The sequence below is a fragment of the Rhinoraja longicauda genome, chromosome 15 (assembly GCF_053455715.1).
Source record: "Rhinoraja longicauda isolate Sanriku21f chromosome 15, sRhiLon1.1, whole genome shotgun sequence".
Taxonomy (NCBI): Eukaryota; Metazoa; Chordata; class Chondrichthyes; order Rajiformes; family Arhynchobatidae; genus Rhinoraja; species Rhinoraja longicauda.
Genome location: NC_135967.1, coordinates 29049054 through 29076878, shown reverse-complemented (window position 1 = coordinate 29076878; position 27825 = coordinate 29049054). Strand labels below are relative to the sequence as shown.

Sequence of the window (27825 nt, the reverse complement as noted above, 5' to 3'; positions counted from 1 at the left end):
AGATGGGTGGGACACATATGGGAAGTGGTCCACATTTTCTAGGTGTAATCTTGTCAGAGGAGGTTGCTGTTCTTGTTGTTCAGCAGCAGTTTGGGAGATCTTTGTTATGTGGATGCTTAATGTGAGGTCTATACTCATGCACGTTAGTGATCAAATTGACCTGTGCATATGTGAGCTTTGTGCACATACTGCAATGCATCGAGAGGGTGGATTCTTATAAGTACCTGGGTGTCTACCTCAATAATAAATTGGACTGGACCGAAAACACCAGTGCGCTATACAGAAAGGGCCAGAGCAGACTTTATCTGCTAAGGAGACTCGGGTCTTTTGGAGTGCAGGGGGCACTCCTAAGGACCTTCTACATCACAGTGGTTGCATCAGCCATTTTCTATGGAGTGGTCTGCTGGAGCAGCAGCATCTCAGCGGCGGAAGGGAAGAGACTCAACAAGCTGGTCAGGAAGACCAGCTATGTCCTGGATTGCCTCCTCGACTCAGTGCAGGTGGTGGGAGAGAGGAGGATGATGGCAAAGTTAACATCGCTGTTGGACAACCACCCCAAGCAGGACACTGTCACTGCACTGAGTAGCTCCTTCAGTGACAGACTCCTTTACCCCAAGTGCGTGAAGGAGAGATATAGGAGGTCCTTCCTTCCCGCTGCTGTGAGACTGCACAACCAACACTGCTCCCAAAAGATGAGTCAATAGTAACAGTTAAGAACACAGAAAACTGATGACAATTTATCCTTGCCTTTACTTTTATTTATAATGAATGATCGCTTGCTATCCACTTTGCTGCTGTAACACTGTAAATTTCCCCAGTGTGGGACGAATAAACGAATATATAGATATATATCTATATATTTTGAAGTTGGACTGATCTTAGTCTTGGAGTGGAGGCACCTTGGATTGATCAGTCCCATTTGTCCTAGAGATTAGCATCACTCCAACAGGATTTTAATTGTGAGTGGTGCAGTGTAACAGCGAATATAATTGAGAAAACTGTTGGTATGATGATGCAGTCTTGCTTGACGCTGGCCTGCATAGAGATTTGGTATTTTCTTCTGAAGAAGGGTTTCGATCCAAAATGTCAATCATTCCTTCTCTCCAGAGATGCTGCCTGTCCCATTGAGTTACTCAATCATTTGTATCTATCTTTGCTATTTTCTCGATGCGTTGATCATAGCTTGCATGCGATCATGTAGAACATGAAGTCAAAGGATGAAGACAGATTTCTGTGGGCAGCAAAATTTGAGTCGGATTCTCTGGAAGGAACATTTCAACAAACTCTGAATTTTCCCAAATATTCCTTTTCAGGAGTGTTCTTAACAGTCGCAAATCAAACTGACTACCCCAATCCAGACTGACAGGAAGTCCAAAAGAAAAACATCAGCTTCAGCTGCAGACGATAAGCCTGTGGAAATGTTAACACTTCATGGAGATGAACTTGAAATGAAAGTTCATAGGCTCTTCTGTGGGACAAGGAGGGCATGGCAGGAAATCTTAAGGGTTGCAGTCATGGCCATGACCATGATCTTCACTGATCAACAGATCTCAAGTAATGAAAGGAGCAGCATCAACCACTGCATGATCTTTATTAACCCAGATCAAAGCAATTGGGAATGAAGGGACAAACTTTGTGACAGGGACCAAATTTAATAGTATTGTCATTCCAAAATTTATTGGAGAAAATTTCCAGTGATTGATGTGCTTTGACTGGAATATGTAAGTGATGCATAAAAGTTTCAGGTACAGGAAGAGATTCACAGTCATTCTCTGGACCTGATTGTACAGATGAGAATGAAACCATGTGAGTGAGATTCCAACTGGCTGCGTGACTGTGGAATGGTTTGGGAGGAGGTTGGTTTGGTCAACTGTGCAGCCAGTTGAAGAAGGAATAATTTATCCTTGACATAGTCTATGATGTTAAGTGGTAAGTTTTGTACTGGTACTGTGCTCAGTGGAGAAGTTTGAATGGAAATATTCGGATGAAGTAATTAGAGAATGTTGTTTTGACAATATTAAAAGGCACATATATAAACTAGGGTACTGATGATAAATGTACAGCACTACAAAACAATCAAAGATTGTGAAATCCAACAGAGATTACTGTTATTGGGGCAAATAAAATAGGGGATGTTATAGCATTTTAAAAATATGAAGGATTTTGATTGAATGAATAGGAAAAGAAGGTTAAATTGGCTTGTGCATAACTAGTGTACAAACTATTTCATCTTTTTTTTAAAATTCGTAAACAATAAAATAGGATGCAATATAGGGTAATGGATAGATTAATTTGCATTGTTTAATCAAAAGCAATCAGTGGTACAATGATACAATTTGCTGAAAACGTCTCCCCCTTTGGTGTAAGCGTATAATCATATAAGCTTTGATTTACATGTAAGCCATAAATCATGGAAACTATTGTAGTTTCAAACCAAGATTTGGAAAAATGATATTGCCTTCTATGAGCCAGGTCATTGACCTACATGATGAGGGCCTCAGCTCATTGGTCTTCAACTTCTGGTCTGAAGCATGCAGTACAACAAGGAAAGTGACCAGAGGAAGGGGACAGTCAATGTTAAATTGAAGTATGAAAAGTCTACACTCGACCAATTGCTATGTCTCTTAGCTGGAAAGGTCTGTCTGTGGCTTGTTTCTAGCATGGGGTACTGAGAGGCCAATGAGAGGTACATAGGAATGATCCTGAGCATTTATGTCTTTTCTTGGTGAACAAAATCTTTTTTTTTTAAACATGGTATCTCAAAAAATAAAACTTGTATTTAAATATCCTTTTTCTTTTATCTATAGGCCAATATATATCGGGGAGAAGATACCATTAAGTCAACAGGCTTACTGAAATCACATTTATTGCAACTGCTGCAACCAATTACATCTCCAAGTCAAGTAAGTTTAAGCCTTTTTTATGTTAGTTATTAGATACACATAGAAAACGCTCACATTGCTAAATATATCTGACTCAGTTTATGAAATTGATAAGACATAGAGTTCCACCCACTTTGACCTAATGGTCTTGCATCAATTTATTCAGTGTTCAGCTCAAAGACAAAATAACATACATATGAGAAAAAGGAAATGAATCAGAAATGTTTACAAATGATAAGAGGATAAAACCAAAGACACAGAGTTAATTTGTGCCATTATATTTCTTTCAGCAATTACCAATTGAGTTTGGAATAATTTAATAAAATTATCCTTTCATAGGGGGCAGCACAATGGTGCAACGGTAGAGTAACTGCCTTACATTGCCAGAGACCCGTGTTCAATCTTGATCCCGGGTGCTGTGTGTACGGAGTTTGTACGTTCTCCCTGTGACTGCGTGGGTTTCTCTGGGAGTCCAATTTCCTCCCACAGTCCAAAGACGTAGGTTAATTGGCTTGGAAGAAAAGTAAATTGTCCCATGTGTAGGATAGTGCTAGTGTACAGGGATTGCTGGTCGGCATGGACTCGGTGTGCTGAAGGGCCTGTTTCCACGCTGTATCTCTAAACTAAACTAAACTAACATTTATAATTGAACGAGTGCCAACTTCAGAATTGAATAATTCATGTTATTGAATCATTGTAGTTTACTTCGGAGAAAAGGAAATAGCCTTTCAAATAGTTTGTGATGATAAATGTATTTGTCAATTGTAATAAGAATTTGTTGACTGTGTGCATATCTCTGCAGTTCTTGTGTTATTTTCCAATGAGAGCCAGGCTCATGAACAGATATTTCGGCTGTTTTGCTGTGTCACTATGTACTTGATGGTTTTTGTTATGTGTTAAGTACAGTCATTGATTGTTGACTGTGGAAAACACAACTGCCTGTTGATTGTTCTTGAACTGGAGGGCAGCATCAGACTGTTTATGAACCCTTATTTATTCTTTTCATAGTGAGTGGATTAAAGTTGATTTAAATTTTCTCCCTGTCTTCAGTTTCTCAGAAAATCTACCAGTGTTGAATGAACTTTTCAAAGGATCAGATCTAACAGTTTGAATCTTGTGGGAACTATTGAGTTCAATAAATATGAAATTCATTTTGTGACACTGCTACGACAGTTCTCATTCAGTGATGCCTGGGCAGTTTTATTTTGCTTAATGCAGTACAATATTTATTTAGTTTATATTTTTGTGTGTAGGATCTCTGTGTTTAATGAATGGATCAAAATTAATAACATAATTTTTGCTAAATAATTGAATTCATAATGAAGAAATGTATCATCTGATCAACTGGTCAATGATAAGTAGTGATGCGCCGGTCTCTACTGCACAGGGTTGGAATCTGGTCTATAATACATGATATAATGCAGACTTTGACCATTCTTGACAGCGTAACACATCCTAAATGAATCAAGGAGACCTATGGATATCAAATCTGGAATCAGAAGGTGCATGATTGAAGCCCTCCTTCGATTCATTCTGGTGAATTAAAATAAAAGTATACACCTGTAGAAGTTCAACATACCAAATCTCAATCTTCTAAGAAATCATTCTGCTTTGCTGGCCATCACTTCTCCCATCTGCATGGGATGGTATAATTTAATGCAGAAATTGCTGGGGATGATACCAGCATCCTCTGCAGGATTCCATGTTGCATTCTGCACCTACCAGATTAATATAAAATTAGTGATTCTTTGTGAAATTGATTAGCATTACTCTTTTCTCATTGCAAACCACCTTAAAAGCATTAATATGCTGAATGAGGTTTAACTGAGCTTTTAATATTTTAAGTTGTGCTTACTGCTGAATAACCTTACTAACACCTGCTAAAAATATAAATGTGTATTAACAATTTGTAATACCAATGTTCTTTGATTTTTAAAGTAATTAAGTTTTATTATGTTAAGTTTACGATATAAAATGAAGATGGTATCCCTCAACAAAATGGAACCGCAAGGTGGTGCAGCCAGAGAATTGCTGCCTCATAGCGCAAGAGACCGGAGATCGATCCTGACTACGGGTGCTATCTGTACAGAGTTTGTACGTTCTCCCCGTGACCTAAGTGCGTTTTCTCTGGGAAGCTCCAATTTCCTCCCACCATCCCAAGAAGTACAGGTTTGTAGGCTAATTGGCTTGGTATAAATATAAATTGTCCCTAGTGTGTGTAGGATAGTGTTGGTGTGTGGGGATTGCTGGTCGGTACAGACCCGGTGGGCCAAATAGCCTGTTTTCACACTGCAAACTAAACTAAAGTTTGTGTTGCTTCTGATAGTGGGGCTATCCCACTGCATTGTTTGTGAGCGTAGATATTTTGCAGAGGCAACACCTATCACCCAGGTTGGGCTGTAAGGAGAGGGGCTGGTTAAAACTGCCATCAAGTTTGTAACTTGAGGTTAGTAATAAATTATCACATGTAAAAGCAGAAAAATAATTGAAAACTGTCCTCCCTCCACCACCCAATATTAAACTACAGAACTCAAATGAATAATGATGCAACATATCATGTTAATAATGATGGTAATAATAATAACTGATCATTTGTTTTGGATTTCTTGAGCAATGGTATTATGCAGCAAAAATTGGATTGTCGGCATGAATCACGGAGAATATATTACTTCAGAAAGGAGTAACTATACCCTTCCCTGGTTTAAAGGAAGAAAAGCCTATCAATTGTAAATGAGCATTAAAAGAAATTGTCACAGCTTGTTAGAAAACATATAACTTGCTCAATTGTTTTTATTCAATAGCATAATCTCATTATTTATAGAGGTATTTGTGGTATGGCGCTGTAACTGTGGGCTCTTGGTACGACCACCAGATGACCTTAAACTCCCTTCCATTGAGTTGTTAGTTAAGCCTGGTAAAAACTGAATGAGATCCAAGAAATGTAACAGTGAAATCCTTGAATTACTCCCAATGCACAGAAGCTATTAAAATAAAGCATAGCTGTCAAATGAAGACTGCCTGTACTTTTGAAATATGAATTAGAATTTTAGAAGAATATCTAATATTTCCCTTGCAGAAACCACAATTCTGAATGAGTCAAGCAATACATAGTCAGTTAGGACCACAGCAGCAGACTTTGCCTGCTGAAGTTAAATGTAATCTTGATTTGATATATACATTTAGTTAAATATATACTGCCATTTATTGATGAAAATGCACTTCAATAAACCATTGTTTTTCTTGATGTCATGAAGCAGCATGCTAAACAACAGTGTCTCTTGCACTATTTTTTTGCACTGTCAGACAAAACTGAGAAATTAGAACACAAGGTTTAATGTACTTGGGTACAGTGAGAATTAAACATGTTATTCAATAATCACTTTCCTCCTCAAAAGTGATAAATATGCTGCAAATTAAATGCATGGGCAATTTCCATCGTTGCAGTCCTGCTGAGGGCACGATGGCAAGCTGTATTTTTTATTCTGTCTGAGACAGGACATACCGCAGTACCCAACTAGTTAAGCGAAAAAGTCATCTTTAAGCACCTGGAAGAGGAATTTTCAACAAAAATAAAGAACAGCATTGAGCGATCACTTTAGTGATTGATATATTTAAATCGTTAGGAAAGTTCCTATTTGTGCTTCCCTGTAGAGGTAGATATGTTGGGTAATGCATTCTACACTCACAGGTAATGACCAAGTTCTCTTGCTAAAAACCCTCAGTGGTACATATTATGCAATTAAAAGGGAATAATTAATGATTTTTATTTTGGGATGGATTTTGAAATCTTTGATTTTCAGCATTAAGAGCTATTTAATGTTAAATTGAAAATTCCAAATAAAACAAAGTTTTGAGCTATGTCTCTACAGAATTAGAAAGTTTGGACCAGACAGCATCCTTGCTTGTTTGTCAGCATACTCAGAACAAATACCTCTTGATTTTGTTTTTAAGGTAAAATCGGAAATGGACAAGTATCTGACACCGCCAATTCCACCAGCTTTGACAATTCTGGACCAGAAGAAGTACCGAAGAGAGAGTGCCTCAGTAATAGATGAGTTCTTTGAGGACCAAATTACATCACCGTACAGCTTGAATATCAACCTATTTCTGCCTGATATCACACACCTGAGGACAGGCCTTTACAGATCTTCAAAACAAGTTCTCCCACAAGTAAAGACAGAACAGGCCAATAACTTCACCCAGTCGTGGACATCCAGTACGACAAATGCCCTGCCTGAATTCACCAGTGTGTTCAATGTGCCACAGTCAGTTCCTGTGAATAATATCTTCATCAAGCAAGAAGCCCCTTCCCCAGAACTACCGCTCCCTGTCAGTTCACATCAACCCCAGATGTACCAAATGCCAATGAACACAGATGTTGTCAACATGCCTTTGAGCTCTACCCAGTCACTTGGCAACACTACAGTTATTCATAGTCGTAACAGTGTTACCATGTCAACAGGCATGGGTAGACCAAACAACCTGTGTTCTTCGTCTTCAATTAAACATTTTCAACCCGTTGTAACCACACCAAATGGCTATGTTGTGCCAGCCCATTATTATCAGCAGCAGACTTCATACTTGCCACCCTCACCACCAAACTCCCAACCTGGCAGCCCAGAAAACCAGCCTGATCTTATCAATACACTCTCGCCACCACCATCATATGCTGCATCAGTGGCATCAAAGATTCATCATTCACAGATTCATAATCTTCCGACTACTTTGCAGACCTGCCAATCTAACTTCCAGCAAGCAAAATACAGTCGACGTAACAACCCTGAGTTGGAGAAGAGACGCATTCATCACTGTGATTTTCCAGGTGCTTGTCTTTATTAAAGCTTCTTTTGCTATAATGTATAGGAGAATGCATATTGTGCCTTTAAATTTGTTGCCATTTAATTTGTTTTCTCTACTTCCTCTTACAAGCTGAAACACATTCTTCTATATGTTGCCCATGTGGCCATGCTTCAGATTAAGATTTGAAGTCTTTTTTTGAGAGTAAGAATGGACCATTGTCCCCTTTTGTTTCTACTTTGCCACTTAGCAAGATGGTGACTGACAACCTGACACATTTGCCCCATATCCCCAACAACATTTCTCATATAAAATATTTCCCAATTTCACTCTTGACTGTAATTTCTAGACTCTGCCACTTGGTTGTAGGTTCTTCAAATAGCAGAAGTAGCCATTCTCCAGCTATCTTATCAGTTTGCATTCATGGTTTGAAGACGATTTAAATCACCCTTTAATCTAAATTCCAAGAAACACAATTCTAGTTTTTCCAATTTCTTGTCATAATTTAAAGTTTTGAAATCCAGATATCGTTCTAATATATCTATTTGGCACTATCTCCAAGTTTGGTGTATCTTTCCTAAGTTGTGATGTCCAAAAACTGCAGATAGGACTCCAGAGCTTTAAATAACTTTTAACATTACATCACATTTTTGAAAATTGTGTTCTAGTTGCCATTCCATGTGTGTTTGTAATTCTTTGCTCCTGTTTTAACCGTGCCTAGCAACAGATTTGGTCATTCAATTCAACATCCAATAAATCATTAATAAATATAATAATTAGCTGAAGCCCCAATAAACGTCCTTGTAAGACACCATCTGCCAATTAGACAATCTGCTCTTGTACTCTTTTCACCTATCTCTCAATTTCCTCTAGGTTATTAACTTTTAATTCCATGACTGTAACTTTGTTAGGTTTCTTACTTTAAACTTTTAAAAGTTGCTTTCATATAAACCCCACAAACTGTTTTTGTCATCTTTCAAAGATTTTGGCATATTCCTGTTTGACATTAAAAAAATCATTGTTACTAGTTTAAGGAGGTGACCCTCTTATCTAATATTATAAATCATTAATTTAATTTCAACCAGAGTTGCCAGGACCTGAGCTGGTTTCTGCATTGTTGTACTTGGTTTATATCAACCTTAACTTTTTGGCTACAGATGGCTTCTTTTGGCAGGTAGACCTCTTGCCCTTTGTCAATTATAAAGTATTTTAAACCTACTTGTTTCTTTACACACTCAAGTTAGCCAAATGTTTTTTTATAGTATGTGCCCTGCTCTGCCATGTCTTCCATATTAAAAATTGAAAATCTATTTAAAGGTCTCTTTTAATTTTGGACCTATTTAAATATCAATGCAACACCAAAATGCAATCCAAATCATTAAACATTAACCCTTAAAATACTATTCAACCGATAATTGCTTCAAGCACCTAAAATCCCATCATTAAGGTAAATACTTGCAAAAATTACTCTCTATTGACTACAATGCCACATTTTCAATTTTGTTTTCTCCCTTTGTTTATTTGGTAACTGCTCACTGCTCTCATTGACTTATTTTTGTAAATTCTCTCAAATCTATCCACAATCCAGTTGTACTGTTTTCCATCAGATTAGTTCTGTCCCACTCTCGGTCAACTTTCTATGTAGAACGGAATACGATGCACACTAAACCAATTGACAGTTGTACCTTTTCAGGAGAGGATCATAGTTAGGAGTATGGTATGATTACTTTTTTGCACTTTTTCAGCAACCTATAAAGTTTATTTAGTCTTTAGGTTGAAGAAATGTAACTGTTTTCTTGATGTGCATAGAGTTTACATTGTCAATGACTTCAATCATGAGCCAACCTCTGGCAAGTTTCATGACAATAGTTGTAACTTTGCAAGTGACCAGAGCAGCTGTCTGCTTATCAATTTGCCAGTAGCCAGCTGGTATAGCCAGCCATTCTCTTTTGAGACAATTTAACAAACCATTCTGAAATAATTAGTCCATTTGTTATTCACAAGTCTTGGACACATGAACATGAAAATAGGAGCAGAAGTAGGCCAATCAGCCCCTCAAACATGCCCCACCCTTCATTGTTATCATGACTGGTCGGTCTACCCCTTCCTTCAAATCTTCCCCTATGCTACATCCCAATTAACCTCCATATCGTGATATTTCAAAAAATGTATCTACCTCTACTTCAAATATTTCCAGTGAGCTAGCATCCACAACACTGGAGCAAAGATTTCTAGAGATTCACTACCCTCTATGAGAAGAAATTTCTACATTGCTCTGTTTTAAATGAACACCCCCTTATCTTTAAACTATGTTCTATCATTTGAGATGATGAAATTATCTCAATATCTCAACAACTATCCTGCCATGCCTCCTTAGACTCTTCCGTGTTTCAATAAGATCATCCTTTATTCTTCCAATTATAAAGGCCCAACCCTTTTGGCCTCTCTCCTTTGAACAATCTTCTTTTCCCTGGAATTAGTTTGGAATCTATTGACTGCTTAGAAATACAGCTATATCCTTTCTTCGGTAAGGGGACCAAAGTAATCCCAAAATCCAATACTCCAAGTGTGACTTTACCAACACTCCACAGAGATGAAATAAAATTTGCCTATTTTTAAACAAACCTTTACAATAAGGGCAATTTGCTCTGGTAACCACCTTGTTGCATCTACCTGATAATGTTTTGTGATTCATGCACAGGAACACCCAAATCCTTTATTTACACTCCTTTTCCTCTTGGATAAACTGATCTTGCACTTTCCACATTAAACTCTATTTACCAAATTTTGAACCACTCGTACAATATAGCCACATCCCATTGCTGATTCACAATATCCTGATCACAACTTGCCCTTCCATACTTTTTGTGAACAGTTATATTGCTATGTTATTTTGCCTTAGAAACAAGTATTAATATGTTTGTAATAATGTTATTCGTCATAAAAAGAGAAATTTGCTTCAATGTTTTGAAAGTCAACTTCCTCACAAGTGAAACATTGTTTATATGGAAAATTTATATAAAATCTTTAGATGGAGTTATTTACTTGCCTGTTGTGGCTTTAGTGAACGACCTATGGAAAATCCATAAAAATGGCATCAACATTAGTTTTGAGGTTTCCACAGTTCCAATACCTAAGTCACCAGCAGACCTATGCTAAATTCCTTCCAGAGATTCTGTATTTTCTATATTCACAAATTTATTACGTTAGAAAGTTTGTAGTACTCAAATGGTTTGTTAAGAGCAGATATTTTTTAAGCAGCATGTTGTCATAGGTTTATTTTTGACTGGAGTTTCTCAGTAATACATAGCCAATCTGATCTGATTTATTAAATCCAGGTATGCATCACAATTTGTAAACAATTGTAAAAAGCTCAAATGTACACATATAAAGAGATGCTTTTTAATTGAAACAAGAAGTACTGATCCCACAGATTTTTAATGATCTGGAAATTAATACCTTGGGTCCTTGCAACGACTGTTTAAAGCAGTCCAAAAACTCACTGTTCCATGTTTTGAGGTTACTCATCACACGGAAATGAATACATTTAGTTTTTTTTTCAGCATCCAGGATGGGAATCTGAAATAATCCAACTTACATTTTAAATTATTTTTGCAGGTTGTGTTAAAGTTTATACCAAGAGTTCTCATTTGAAAGCCCATCAAAGAACCCACACAGGTATTCTGTTTTGCTTGGCTATCATATAGCAGTGTCCACAATTAATGTATTTATACCAGCAAAATGAGTGTGCACGATGCAATAAATTAGATCGAGCCACTCAGTATTTAAGAATGTGTTCACGAAAATAGATCAACTCTCAGCATGTTACAAGATTATTCCTTGCTATTTCTACATTTAAATTGCTATGCATTTAGTATTTCAGCACTTTTTAATACTAGCCTGTGTAACCGATAGAATCGGAGAACTGCAGTAATAAATAAGAATATGAAACATTTGACTGAATAATTTAACATGTTACAACATGCTCTAGCAAATTTTGGCATAAACCTGATGGGTCAAATTGCCAATTAGTCTGCTGTAAACTTTCATACTTTAATACAGAATGCATCTTATTGAATCTTTTTGTTTGCCAATTTGTCGCATGAACAAAAATAAGGTAACACATACATGCACTCAATTCCGATATCTATCTATCTGTATATATTATACTACTAAAACTCATATCTTGTGTGTATATATATATATATATATATATATATAATATTTGTATGTATGTATATCTCTCTGAGAGACATGTGACATGTGGACCTGCAGCCAAAACGGTAAACCATAGTTCCACAATTTTTGCGCCACCTTAATCACCACTCTCCTGGCAACTGTTTATAACAAGTTTAATTTAAATTGGTCTTATATTTTTTAAGTTACAGACATTTGAAAGTTTAAAACTCTCATTTCTAAGGGGGTGGGGGAGAGTAAGAGTGGGGCTGGGGAGGAGAGAATGGGGGGTGGGGGGAAGAGAGAGTGGGGGAAAGGGGGGTGGTGGGGAAAGGGGGGTCGGGGAGAATGGGGGTGGGGAGGAGAGAACGGGGGTGGGGGGAAGAGAGAGTGGGCGTGGTGGGGAAAGGGGAGGTGGGGAAGTGTGAGAGTGGGGGTGGGGGAGGAGAGAGTGGCCTGCTCAGTCACACCCTCTCCCCTTCCCTGCCCCCCCCCCTCTACGAGGAAGGGCCCAACAGGTCCACTTGGTCTATTCACAAAATGCTGGAGCAACTCAGCAGGTCAGGCAGCATCTCGGGAGAGAAGGAATGGGTGACGTTTCGGGTCGAGACCCTTCTTCAGACTGATGTCAGGGGTGGGACAAAGGAAGGATATAGGTGGAGACAGGAAGATAGAGGGAGCTCTGGGAAGGAGGTGAAGATAGAGGGAGCTCTGGGAGGAAGATAGAGGGAGCTCCACTTGGTCTAGTCTCTTTCTAACTGAGATTATCTCTGGTATAAAGTGTAAAACATTGGATATCTAATTTGGCTGAATGTGGATCTTGATCGTATTCTGGCCTTTTAATACCATGGTATAATTCGGCACAATGACTCGGTTGTTTTCTTAGACTTTTAAAATATATATATGTATGTCACTTCTGATCAATTTAGATCTCAGACCCTGTTTGCAGGTTACAGTAAAGAAGTGTGTCAGCTGTCTGACCATTGAAAAAGCAGAAAAAGCAGAAAACAAAATAAATATTCTATAAAAACAGATTTTAAAAACAGATCTTGGAAGTGGATTGATTGTTGAAAACTCTAAGTATTATATGGTGAAAAAATCCAACTCAGTTTGTATTATCAGGCAGGGCATATAAAATTCATCATTTAACACAATTCGACTATTTGGAAGTACAATTTGCTTTATCAAAAGACGAGCTAAAGGATTCCTCCGTTCACTATTTGTAGGATACTTGAAACCTGAAACTCTTCTTTCGAATTCTGTTTGGAAATCCATCTTGAATAGCAAACAAGAAATAAAATGGCCAGTTTTTTTGTTTTATGCTGCAAAAGTAATTTGCTCATTTAGAAAATTATATTTGGAGAGGATACCCGTGATTTTAACTGTGTGGCACCTGTTTAGAAAATCAGGTCAACTAATACACTCATTAGACCTCATATTTTCAGACATTCCATCTCAGAGTTATAATTCAAACGTAGCTGATAAACATACCTGAATATTTAATATTCAATTGCATATATTTTAATCACATATAGCTCTGGCTTTCATTACAATATCATTAGCACCTGATATTGTATATGAATTTAACAAAGCAATTCTTCAACTAGTGTATGCATCAGTGTTCACCAGTAGGAAATTAGCTACAAAGTTACAAGCACTTAACATAATTGTCTGAAATTTTTGCACTCTGCTATTTTAACAGCGGCACTAACTCACTTATTTTAATCTTGCCTTTGTTTCCACTGCAATCTTTTAGGACCATATTGTAACAATCCTTTAGTGTTACATGTTTTTAGAAACCAAGGAGAACTGCCTGTGGCACAGCAGATTTTCTAAACAAATGGCATTTGGCTGATAGATCTAGATATCATATTGCTTAAAGCAGATTGAATGAACTACTTAGCTATGTAATTCTGAATTCTGGACAAGTTCCCTTGTTCCTTCTAATCTCTAAATTATTTGTCTTTTGCATTTTTCCTTTTCATTGTATGTTTGACTTTTTTCCCCTGGCTTTTAAAACATTTAACTCTTAGTTACCCTAGAATATTTCCTTCCTCTTGCATGTTTTTAAAGATCCAAGCCAAACATTATCATACCTCATCTTTTTTACCGAATGCACTTTGTTCAGTTTTGCTGATGTCCAGGATTATTTGCCCTGTCCTATTCCCTGATATTTAACAATAAAAATAGCTGAGAGAATGTGTAATGAAATGCCAAGGAAATGGGTATCAGAAGATAAATTTACTGCCAATATCCCGATCAATATTACAGTAAACATAAGGATATCCAGTGTTTAATGGAAATTGTCATACAGTCCTTATTTAAAATTGGATCAATAGGCGTTCAACGGTCAAGGCAAGATGACATTCTTCCTATTGTTATACAAGCCAAAAGCCAGTTCTGGCTGTGCCAAAAGATTATTCATAAATCATATTTGTAACTTCATAGTTTTATACTGGAGTGTTTTTACTAGTATTAAGGCACAACACATAATCCTTTGACCGCATCTGCCCTCAAAGTCTTCACGTGTCTGAGCTTGCTCTCCAATGCTAGATAAACAAGGCCACCCACGTAAACACCATTCAAATCCTAACAAGCATGACTGACACAAGCAGGTCGTAGAAAAAGCTTTTTAAACCTAATTTCATTGTATTTTATCTTTGATTTTATTTTTTGGCAATTGGGCTTCAAATATAATATAAATGTAGATATTCGGTGGAAAGCAATTTGCTTAATAAACACATCAATTTATATGAAGATTCCTTAAGAAATAACTACATCATTGGAGGCTAGAAAATTTGAAAGGTGCTACATTCATGGAGAAATGCATAATGTAGTAAAAATTCATAAACAGTTCTGTAAGGATATGCAAACAGAAATGTAGAAGGTATATGTTAAATGTGTATGGGCCTATATTTCTGTATGACCACATGCTTGCTGCATTAATGTTTGCGGCATCAATGAGATAATTTCCCACTCTTCTAAACTCGATTGTATATGTTCAGTTAGTTTAGTTTAGTGATACAGCGCGGAAACTGGCCTTTCGGCCCACCAAGTCCGCACCGACTAACGATCCCCGCTCATTAACGCTATCCTACACACACTAGGGACAATTTTACATTTATACCAAGCCAATTAACCTACAAACCTGGATGTCTCTTTGGAGTGTGGGAGGGAACTGAAGATCTCGGAGAAAACCCACGAGGATACGGGGAGAATGTACAAACTCCGTGCAGACAGAACCCATAGTCAGGATCGAGCCCAGGTCTCTGGTGCTGTAAGCACTGTAAGGCAGCAACTCTACTACTGCACCACCGTGCCGCCCTAAGTTTACTTAACCTCTCTTTGTACAACAAATGCACCATCCCTGAATCAATATGGTGATTCATTACTGCAATTTTACATTTACAAGCATATCATTTCTTGGGTAGGACAAATAGACTTGTGCAAATTACCCCAGATTCACCATGGTAAACTGTATTTGGAGCAAGATGTCTTTTCTTTGGTACTCAAATCCTTTTGCAATAAAGACCAACATACCATTTGCCTATCACGATCCTTGCTATAACTGCACATTAACCTTCAGGAAACTTGGGTACCTCTGAATGACAAACACTTTTCAATCTCTCATTATTTCAAAACTATTATCTGTTTCTGTTCTTGTACCGAAGTGAATGATGTTGCACTCTTTTGCAGTTTGCTACTGCCATTCACATAACTCTGCATTCCCCTGAAATAGAGGTCTCATTTTCCACTACAGCCCAGAAGTTGTATGGTAGTGTGCATTTTCCAGTGAGAATTAGTATTCAAAGGGGCTTTGACAATGTTTCTGCATTCCAGAAACCATATTTCCCCACAGATTAGCAGGATCAGATTAACCGCCATTGACTCTCATCCTCTCTCCGGCTATCAACATTAATATTCCTACACTACTGCTTCACAAATATCCTTGCAATTGTTCAATTGATCCATAACATAACCACCCATTACATGATGGTACAATCAAAACTTGACTACCGAACCTGAGAGCTGCTTGATATTGACATCTGCAATAATTTCCCCTGCATGTAAGGAGTATTTCATCAATCTGACTGCAGCCATTGGGGGAATGCTGTCTTGGAGTAGGAAAACAAAAAAAGTCTTTAAGGCTATCCACTAATACACATTTAAAATTTATAGGCATTTGATCAGGACTGAATATATAAGTAGGATTTGGAACATTGATTTGATAGGTTCTTGGATGGTTGTCAGATGCTAAGATAAGCATCTGCAGAAGGGAAATAAAATGGTAACTGTGGTGAGAAACCTTTTTTGTAGTTATCTTTATTCACTCCTGGTGTGAGTTTCTGTCATGGGCCACTGCTTTCTGATTGTGCCTTGTTGTCATTGAAAAGAGAGTAACGGGTTCTTGGTGTGCTGCAGCGGTTGTGACAAAAGATCAATTTTGTAAATCCTGACCAGGCAACAAGGAATAAAAGCAAGGATATATTTTTCTAAGCCTGGAACATGTGTGTATGCTTTGTCAGTGACATGTGCCATAGACAAAGTTGCTGCAAATGCTGATGTACCCATGTAATTATTGTCGTTTTCCTCTTGACGGAGGGCATGGACTTTCAGATGTTGCCATAAAAGTTTGCAATGGATTTGCTGGTGCTGTGTGGAATGTTTGGGGTGTTTAATGAGGAAACCAATCAAATAGATTACTTTTTCCTGGATGATATCAAATCTCTTCACTGCATGTATAATGAAAGTGGTACAACTCTATTCCATTAGCGACAAAACACAAGTCACGTTAAAACTGTTGTGAATTGCAAGTGCAATTACAAACAGATTGTCACATGTTAAGTAATTTGAAACTGCGTCAAGCAGCTAAGTGTGGTGAACCCTCTCTTTTCTGATACCTTGCTGTATGTTACACTGATGACATGACCAGGAGTCATTAATCAAATTGGAAAGGCAACCCAGAAACTAACCATGATATGTTCCTGTTAGTTGTCACATCCATGTGTACAGCCAGTCAAGTAAAAAGGCAAGAATAATGAATCAACTCATCCACCTTGTCAATTTGCCTTCCTTGTACTTCAATTGTGAATGCCCTGCTGCCATTTCTGACATTACTTATTTGGTCTTAGGTGCAAACGTTGTCTACCAAGCAATATTTATTGCACATCTGCATTTGCCCTAAATTGAAATCATGGTGGTGCTGGTGATAAGCCTTTTTGAACCGTATCCGTACATTTGGCAAAGTTGATCCTAGTTTTTTTAGCCAGTACCTTTGACCAGCAATGATGATTACATGTTAAACATCAGCAGCAAAATTTAGGCCAGTAGAGCATTTCAGTCAGGCTGGCATATTAATTATTTTACCATCATCCTTCAGTTCAAATAAGTGACATGCAGGACAAAAGAAGAAACTGTCTTGACTTCATGTACGGCATCATTAAACTGTCTAGGCTTTACAGTACTGGTTAAAGTCGGGATGCATTTGTGACAAACAGTTAAAACAATATTACTTGGAGTTGATTTAAATGAATGGTCAGTTTCGGGTTGCAGTTTCAGTCCTGGAGTAATAATCACGTCCCCTTTAGTCTGATGCCAATATCTTATACCATGTCAGACAAACTGGCAGGCCTCACTTTAAAATGTCCAACAGGTTTATTTTAATTAAAACAGTAAATACCACCTGACAATCAGACCAGAACTCACTTCTTCAGTGTGCTGTTGAAATTTGTGTCAGAAACCTGCTAAACCAGATTTCATTTTGCCCCATTCATGTTATTTCAGGCAATGCTGCAATGTCAGTGAACTGTTGGCACTGAAGTAACAGAAGTGGTTGCGCTTTGTGGAAACTCCAACTCACCTGGGAATAGAGGCACTGATTACCTCACATTTTATTCTGTTTTTAACCTGGTCTCAGTGTGCTGCTTTCTTTTCGTACATAGTCAAAGCAGAAATGTTGGTTGAAAAATAGATCTGCAATAATCGGGCAATTTAATGAACTATTGACGCATTGAGTATAAATTACTTTCACAATACCTCGGATTCCAGTCTGATAATCTCTCATAAATAAATAGAAAGTGGAAAACCTTAAGGGAGTAACATTGCAGTAAACCTGGAGAAACACCTTACTTTTGCAATTGTAGTGGTGAGTGAGTAGTTGAAGGGAAAGAAAATCCCTCTTTGGAAACTTTAGATGTTCACAATTTCCATTGATCACACAGTGTTCTGTTTGTTGTAAAACATAGTGAAATGAGAGATTTTAATGGGAAGAATTCCTGCACAGTTAACCCTGAATACAAACTTTGAGAACAAGACATGAGTTTATACCTTTGGAATTAGGAAGTCACCTCTCATGTAACAGCTCTCAGATAAATTACAGCAAACATAGAGAACATTGGAAGTATGCACAAGAACAGTCAGCATCTGTGGTGGAAACAGATGCATTTCGATTTATTTTCTACAGAAATTAAACATAAAAGGTGGAGAAAACTGATGGAATACATGTACACAGGAAAAAACAGTCCGACGAGAAGTGTGTAATTTCTCATCTCTGGCAACTAATAAATAGATGCAGTAAGAAATTAATAAAAAATAAAGTGTAAGAAAATAACTGCAGATGCTGGTACAAATCGAAGGTATTTATTCACAAAATGCTGGAGTTACTCAGCAGGTCAGGCAGCATCTCAGGAGAGAAGGAATGGGTGACCTTTTGGGTCGAAACCCATCTTCAGACTGAAGAAGGGTCTTGACCCGAAACGTCACCCATTCCTTCTCTCCTGGGATGCTGCCTGACCTGCTGAGTTACTCCAGCATTTTGTGAATAAAAAATAAAGGGTCATTTGGTGAAACCTTCAATTTTATGGGGATGTACAATGTGTACTTTATATGCCCAGTTTGCTTTTCATTAAAGAAAATGCATAAAGCTTCATTAGCATCCAATTCACAATTAGTTGTTGACTCAGACTGCAAACAAATATTGAGTGCAATACATTAACATTTAAAATTAAACAAATATTGGTGTGCATAATGGGGTATGGTTTTCCTCTGCATATCATTTCTGTTGGAGATGTGTAGTGTGCTACCTGATTTCAACATGATGTTATAAGATTCTTCAAGGACTGAGGGAGAAAAAGCTCAGGTTCTTGGGCACTGAGAATCCTGGTAGAGAGGGTTTAGCTGAGAAAAAACGTATATTTTGGTGGTGCAGATGGATAAACATTCTCACCTTCCTCTCTTTCTCCTGTTCCTTTTCCTTGTAGCAACAGCTGCTGGCCTCCCGAACTTTATCTTCCATTCTTTCTACAAACCAAGGGAGATCCCCTTGCAAAGTCTCTATGACCAAGCACTTCCTTTCTCATAGAAAATCTTCACAATGGTGGGGAAGTATAGTTTTATCTCTTTTTACATGCAATCCTCAGAATTTTCATGGAAACATGATGGAGCTTTCCAATTACACTGGACTTCCAAAATGGCTTGGATTCATGCTAGATAATTTCAGGTGGAAGTTGACTTTTTCCCAATTGGATGGGTATATACACAAACGTATTTCCAGCGAGGAATATTAAACAGTTCTCTAATTACAGATACGTTACTGTAATATTACATAGGCATATGTGCAGAATAAAACACTCTTTCAGGGCATGAACATTGAAAATGTATTACACGGAATACTTTGAAAATATCCCTTCAAGTCAAAAAATATTTAGTATTTTGAAAGCATTTTACAGTTAGTGAAATTAGAGATATATAACACAAAATATTATATTAGTCACTGGAGCTTGACCATGACCTTAGCTAAAATTTTGACTGTAATAACAGTGTAAAAATTATAATTGGCTTTTATCCTAAAAATGTAAACTACCTGGGGGAATTGGGGAAATCTCCCAAGATTATGCATGCTGTAATCTTAATACCAATGCGTAACAAGTTTGGGAAATTTCCCAATTTCTACCTCTAATCTGATTTTGAATTCATGGTGAAAGAATATTGCCACTTTTCCTTTTCTGAGAGTTTGTCAATACACATCTAATCTTTGAAAAGTAGAAGTGAGGAATTAACCCAATTCTAGGCTCAAGAATTGTTGTGGTTTCGAACAGTAAATTACTTAATAAGCTGAAGAATCATTAATTGTGTGGTTAACAATCAAATTTCAAAACATTTTTGATTGTCTGTCTAGAGGGTGTACTTCTAGTTATTATCAACAGACCTGTCAAAAGAAACAAGAGGTCTAATTAGTCCAAGGAATTCCCGAAAGAATGGAGGTTGGTTATGGTTTTGTAAGCACCTAATGAAGCTTTAATGAAGCCTGCTGAAGTGAATGAACAGCTCTTAATCACACCGATAGAGCAAGACCCCAAGAGATAATAAAGGAATCTCTTCTTTGCAATACTTTTCCCCTTAGGTTGTACAGATGCTCCCCGACTAATGATTATTCGACTTACAATATTTCGACTTTGAGATGGTGCAAACAGCAGCAACCCATAGTGAGCCGCAGCTCGCTTCTGGCCATGTGATCATGTGTATTCAATGCATTTCAACTTACGATATTTTCAGTTTCCGATGTGTTTCGGAACATAACCCCATCGTAAATTGAGGAGCACCTGTACTCTATAATTATCCCATTGTAGTTCAATGCAATAGAATCAACATAAGAAACAATGTTGAGTTCAAAGAGTTACGGTTGCAACTACAAAATGATTTTGCTCTGGAATACCTTGTGCTACGAAGCTATTACAAATTTTATCATGCTCTAAAGTTTATCATAATCAAATTTTATCATACTCTAATGTTTCCTTTGTAAGTACACAATTTGTTAGATGCAACGTGACTTTGAAACACAACTGTTTCAATCTCACTTTGGTGCAGTGGAATAGCTTGTTAATATAAAGTTAGGAATTTAACTTCAACAAGAGATTAAAAAGAAAATTGCTGATATTAGGTGAATCTTAACAGTTCTTGGGTAAAATATGGAATGCCAGAAGATAAGGGAGTAGAGGAATGAGAGGAAAGTAGGAACACTGCCCATATCAGTAGCAAGAGGCCACCATTGGCATGGGTCTCCATTGGTGGAACATGTGGTATGGTATTATGGAGGATTGGTGAGGCCACAGTCACTACTGATCAGTCAGCCCATGTGTTACTTTGTCTGCTTGACAACTGTTTATGTAATCTGTTTGGATGAGTCCTTTAAACCTTTCCATCTGACCTAGCACATATAAACAGTACAAAAGCTGTCTTCGACCTTTTGTTAGCCATTTTTATCATTATTTATTGTTGCAGTAATAATTGCCGTAACACGTCAAAAATGGATGAAACCTTGTATGAAAATTACTTTAAAAAACCATGAAATGTACAGAAATGTTCAGAAATGTACAAATGAAACTTGCCTCATTTTTTACAAGTAATAATAAGAGAGAGCGTGGCAAGGAAGAGTCATATAAAAAAAAATAACCAGACTTGCGGTTGCTTATTGATCGGATTATACGTACCTTCAGTTATGGGCTGGGCACACTCGGTAATGTGGTACAGTGGTACTTAGTACAGTGTGTGCCACTTGGTAATCCCTTACTAAATCTTCCAAGCACCCAATAGACGTTTGAAGTCTTCCTACCAGAAAACCCCATGCAGTGTAGGCTATGTTGGCACGTAAGGCATCTGAAGAGATAACTTGCAATTATAGAGCATTACTAGCTGGATAGTAGAAATATTCTCTATTGGACAACCTCAAAACCTTTCTTGATTAAGGAAATCGGAAAGATTTGTGAAGATTTGGTATTTCTCCCAGAAGATCACAAAGAGAAGGGCATTCAGAGTTGCACTGTAAATTGGATTTAATGAAGAGCATGTATTTTCTTTTCCAAGAAATCAGAGGTTGGAAGGTGCTAAAATTAAAATTCTTCCATGGCCCTGGGACCTCGGCTGTGCCACAGCAACTATTCCCTTCCAGAATCCCACTCAGTTGTGAGCCTTCATCCATTCAATGATGAGGATGCATTGAAAGATTTCAGTAACACTGGAAGCAAAGGTTGTGTGCTGATGTGAGGGGCCCATTGTGCCACTGGTATATAGTGAGTAGACCGGCAGTTCAACATTCTGTACTTAGCATAGTCGATCCCCGAAACTTAGCCGATCCATCCATCTTCTGACTTGAAATTAAGATAGTTACAGCAGGAGCCTCCAGCATATAAACAGACCGGTGGTTCCTGCCCTACAAATTAGCGCAGTGAGATTAGAAGCCATCCATAATTATCTTTCAAACAGATTATTCAGTTGAGTAGGAGAAATTGATATTACTTTGCACATAACATTATATAAACATGAAACTGATCAATTTGTAAAATGTTGTAGAATTGGGACAGGACGTAAACAAGAAGGTGTTTTGTACCCGTTACAAAGATGGCAATTATGATGGTCACAACAGTGTGCTTTTGTTCTATCGTAATCCAAAACAAGTCTAGATTAGTTTCATATTCAAGGTTCAGAATATCATTTTCCAAAAAAAATTACCTGGGCTGCTCAGGTCTGATCTCATGGAACTAATTTATTGGTGCATTATACAAAGGTCTGAATGAAATGGACAGCTATGACTTACTAACTTACACAAAGCAACGAGCATGGCCTGGAAACTGGATCATGTGGAATGTTTTTTGTGTGCTGTGTGATCCAATTTCAATGAAAACTGAAATGTTACTAAAACTCGGATCTCGTGTGAGATTGCACAAAGTCTGCAATTTAATAAATATATATTCCAGTTCCTCTCTGCGTCTAATACTAATGCATGGGAGACATCAAATACTGTGATGCTCAAGAACTCTGGGTCATTTATGCAGAAGAAGCCCATGAATTTTGCTCTGATGTGATTTACAGGTGTGACTCCAAGCCAGTCCCAGATTGACACTAAGAACATGATAGGGTAGTTCCACTTTAATCTGCCTAATGTCTTGTGGGCCCCATGCCTGATTAGTAATGTTTCACCCAAATCATTTGTTACGCCATTCAAGGTCTAAGCATATGTGCAAACCTTAAAAAAAATAAAAATTCGACTAGACATTTTGTTGTGAGAATTGACATATTTAATCTTCCCAAATGGTTTTACGTAAAAATTAAGTTTTAGGTAAAACTATTTGGGAAGATCAATTATGAGATACATTCTCACCATAAAATGACAATTCAAATTTTTGTTAGTCGTTTCCATTCCAAAGCATGCGTGAACCTGACAAATATAAATGGTTCAGCCGATAGGGTGGGTGCATTAGGACGGTTGGGGTCAGATCAGTAGTTGGGATGGGGTAAACGAAGGTTGAGTAGAGATGTACGATCAATCGTTACGGAGTAAGATCACTAGATGTGAGATCGATGAACATCGGAGTGGGATTGAATGTAGGTGGTGTGCCAAGTGGTCTGGATAAAATGTCACTAATTAGGTATGGGGCCCCACAAGACAGTAAACAGCTTAAAGCAGACCTACCTGAATCAGGTTGCTCTTCTCAACTTGAGCCCACATACTGAAGATCAGATGGCATTTCGAGCAGCTGTCTTCAACTGCACTAATTCCTTGTATAAGTTTCAAACCACATTGTACATTTGAAATTTTCTCAACAGATTAAATTTATGGTGTACTTTTTTTCCCAATGGATTGTCTTGAGCAATGGAGCAACAGCAAGGTACCAATGATCATTTGGGTCGTTAGTCCTCCACTGAAGACATCCATTCTCAAGGCCTTGAGTAAAAAAAAGAATGAAAATATTCGGTAAATAACCTTTTTCTGAGGCCGTGCTCAAGATGCCAGCAGCCACGTGCCTAAGCTGCAGCAAGAGGTGGGGGTAAGAGACCAGCTCTTGAAGTTGTCAGAGAGATGGGAAGAGAGAGACAGGCAGACAGAACTTGGTATTTGGCAGGATTGGGTCCAAGAGGCTGGCAGTCGCACTTTGTTATATTAATTTCTCTGTTCTTTAAATTGTCCCCTGGAAATAAAATGAGTTAATTCTATGGCAATGCTGCAGGAACAAGAGCATTCTTGTTTAGTTTAATACCACGGAATCAGGGTTTCTACTCCCTATAATTAAACAGTCATATCTCCTCAGCAAGAATTTCATAGCCAATAAATTCTCATTTAATTTAATAGGAGCTGCACCTCCTGCTAATGTAGCAAAACCATCGGTTAGAAATGAAAGGAAGGGATACCTATGGCTTTTTAAGGAGGATGACCAGCCTGCGGCCCCAAGGTTTGGTAATCAAACGTAAATACCAACTACTCCAATCCATCTATGCTTACAAATTAAGCACAATTTAATGAAAACAGCGAGCACTTAAGATTCCATGTCACGGATCTATCTGATCCACAAAGAAAAAAGTTTAGAGCCACTTCAAACCACATCAGTCATAAAGATCTTGAAATTAGTGCTATAAATCTTAATTGTTTTGTTGTTTAATATTTGCATTATTACTAATGCTAGGAGAACATAATTAATTATACATGATTGGAATAGGACTTCCACCACCACAAATATATATTAAGACAATTCATATTTAATTTGTATGACTGCTCTGCTACAATCATGCATTAAAATAACATATTTCACACTGGTAAGCACGTAAATGCAGCTGGACAAAGTAAGAAGTTTCAGAATTAGATGTGAAATAATGAATAGGTTTGTTGATAATGAAATAACTACCTATAGATTTGGTCATCAGTGGTTCTTTCATGGTAAATGGAGGAATATAGAGGAGCTGAGGCGAGCTGGATTCTCCTCGTCATGTGCACCCCCAGGAGGGGGCTGCAAAATATAGTAGGGACTCAATGGTGAGTAAACCTCTACCATAATGGCCCTGCAATGTCCTCACAGTCTTTGACAGGAGATGAGACTTGTGACAGAACTTCGTCTCCTCTCAAATCTGGGAACATCCTGGTTAAAAGTTTTTGAAGGTTTGGTTTTATATTCACAGATATATAAATTAATTTGCAATTAATTTTAAGTAAATAATTTTTAAGCTATTCAAAAGTATTCAAACCTAAAAAATAAAATGTTTTTTTAAAATTATTTGAAACAAAATAAGAAAGGGAAAAAAATAACTCTTCCCCCTAATCTTCAGTTGGACATACCCATTCAAAGAAGAAGTTTTAATTCCATGCCAAGTCTGGTGGAAATCCTAGCATGGTCATACTTCCTCTCTGTACTACAAATGGAGCTCAGTAATGGAGTGGAGTGACCTGAGTGCCACCATCCATCATTCAGCAATACAGGGAGCTCATGCAAGTCCAACATTTACTTATTGGGGAGCAGCTGAATACAGGTAGTTCCCTTCTAAATCATTGGCCACAGCAATATGATTTGTCTCTGTGCATTTGATGGTCATTCAGCTCAACCAGTTGGGGTTTTTTTGCATCTCTCACAGCCCTGGTACCTCATTTGACAAATCTGTTTTGGAAACTCATGGTGGTACAATTGAATTGCCTTACACAAACTAGAAATGTTACATTCACAGCTCCTGCTGGGGAAGTCAGAAAGTGAAAGTTTGTGACTTTCAACTAATTGCAGAGTTCGCTTCAACAAATACAGTGTGGATTCCTGGTGTGCCATTCACCTGCACTGAGTTTTTGAGTAATTAAGAGTTTTTCAAATTTTATTTAATTTTTCTTAATGTATCTCATTCTGGGATATATTACTATAAATATTCTAGACTGTTAATGTATTGTTGGATAAATCAGCACTTGCATTGCTGAAATCAAATTGCATGGAAACAGTTTTGCCCTGAAGTGCTCATATCAAGCACTCGTACCAGTCTGACAACCTATCCAAATTAGTTGCAAGCCCAACAAACAGAAAGAAAAAAACAAGTTTATTTTTCCCTCATTCCATACTTACTTATCTGGTTCTGTTTGCTTTTTTGCTGATAAGCTTTAAGTGTTGGGCAATGCTGAGCCATACTGACCAGTGTGTTACACTTGGGTCTTGTGAAGGGCTTATCTCTCTGATGATTTAAGAGCTGATTTAGTCATGCCTTGATAACTTATTGCTGAAGTATTAAAGACCTCTTTATACCTCATCAACACATTCTGATCGTAGAGAAGAATCCATGAATAATTTGGTACAGTTTGTGCTAACTCCAGAGGCCACACTTCATGCCCCATCTGCTGCTAAACACATGTATCAGTTTGTCTCTAATTACTAACATTACTATTCTCCTACATGTGTTGCCAAATGCAAATTTAATGTTTGCTCATGGTGAGCAACTGCTTCTTAAATATCAGTAACCCGTCAAAATTTAATGGACAGTCATGTGTCAGCAAGATCAGTGAAAGATGATATTAAGGATATCGTAACCTCGCCAGATCATCATGTCCACAGCCATGCATTTTCCAGGAGAGCATCACTGGATTGAAACCAAAAACAAGTGGCTGAAAACTTACTCCCAGTTAATAATGTTCAGAATTGCATATAGTCTCATCAGGCTATTCAACTCATCCATCTAGAATTCATTCCATTAGGTAGTAGAGCTGATGCCTCACAGCTTCAGTGACTTGGATTCAATCCTGATCTCTGATGCCAATTGTGTAAAGTTTGCAGATTCTCTCTAGAACCGTGTATATTTCGTCCAGATGCTTTGATTTACATTTAGCTTTATTGTGGTCACGTGTACCAAAGTACAGTGAAAAGCTTTGTTTTGCATGCTATCCAAGCAGATCAAATAATTTCCTCCCACATTGACAGCTAGGTGGGTTGGTAGGTTAATTGACTACTGTCCCTAACCAAGGTGGGTTGGTAGGTTAATTGACCACTGCCAATTGGTTGCAGTGTGTATGTGAATGGTGATAACTGGGGGAGTTGATGGGAATGTGGCAAGAATAAATTGGAATTCGTATAGATTAATGTTAATGGTCAGCGTAGATTTGGTGGGGACAAAGATGTTTTTTTACATGAGTCTGTAACTATGATAGAAGCAAAGTACAACCACTGATGTGATTCAATGGTACTTTATTGTCACAGTACAGTGAAATACTTAGGCTAGTCCCACTACCAACCAACCAACCCACTTGTGTTGTCTCAGGGATGAAACATGGTCTCTTGATTCTATATGGTTAACACAAGATAGAATATTTTACTGTAGAGGTTTCAGAGGAACCAGGAAATGGGTGAAAGCAATCGGTTCATGTTAAATTTCGCAAAGTTGAGAATAGCATTATAGAGGTGGAAAGCTAAGTACTGGAATGAAAGAAAAATTGAGTTAACCTTGGGCCATCTTATTTTATACTCTCGCCATAGATTAATTAGGAATAAATATTGCAAAGGCATTCATCCATCATTATTAATGCTAACATGTGGTGAATTTGCACTTTCTGATGAACCATCCTGGATTTGTTGTCTGTATGAAGAGCAGACAGAGATTCATTCACAGAAGAGCTGGATGCATATGGGATACTATAATAGTAATTACACGAATAGTTGATGTGAAATGCTTATAAAGTTTTTGATCTCATGAAAAGTTCCATAAATACCAACATCATAATTGTATAGAATCCAACACAAAACGAATGAATGCTTATCTGTGTTGTTAAAGTTCTAAAGAAATTAGTTAATTATCACATCCCTGAGTGAATGAATACTGGACAAAACACTGTTTTAAAAATATAACGATAAATGATGTAATAGTATAAAGGTATTCTCTTAGATTAGTTCTGTGAATGACCTTGAGCTATTCAAACACTTGGAAATCAACCCTCTATTTAACTATACATGCTTCATACCAGTTAGTTAGAGTTCATATTGATTGTGTATGTTTTAACAGGTTCTTGTTTGCTTCCTTCTCATTTTGAATTTAACCTCGCTCAATATTTGGGCTTTTTTTTTCTCTCACTGTTGACCTGTTTTTTGGTCTTTTGGATGTACCAAATAACAATGAAGAGGAACACACCGCAGACCCATTGTTCTGCGTAAAACCTATGTCAGAGGAACAAATAAGGGGATTCAAG

At 37.5% G+C, this 27825-nt stretch overlaps 1 protein-coding gene across 4 annotated transcripts in view; it reads left to right on the top strand.

The window, feature by feature from the left end:
• klf5l (Kruppel like factor 5 like) overlaps nucleotides 1-27825 on the top strand; it is a 47837-nt gene that overhangs the window by 11128 nt on the left and 8884 nt on the right. For 3 of the 4 annotated variants that reach the window (XM_078411969.1, XM_078411971.1, XM_078411970.1), the window contains 2 exons: nucleotides 6834-7704; nucleotides 11298-11357. In XM_078411969.1, coding sequence (XP_078268095.1) covers nucleotides 6834-7704; nucleotides 11298-11357 — 931 coding nt within the window. Of the gene's footprint in view, nucleotides 1-2807; nucleotides 2904-6833; nucleotides 7705-11297; nucleotides 11358-27825 lie in introns of all 4 variants that reach the window. The other variant, XM_078411967.1, reaches the window with a different exon arrangement.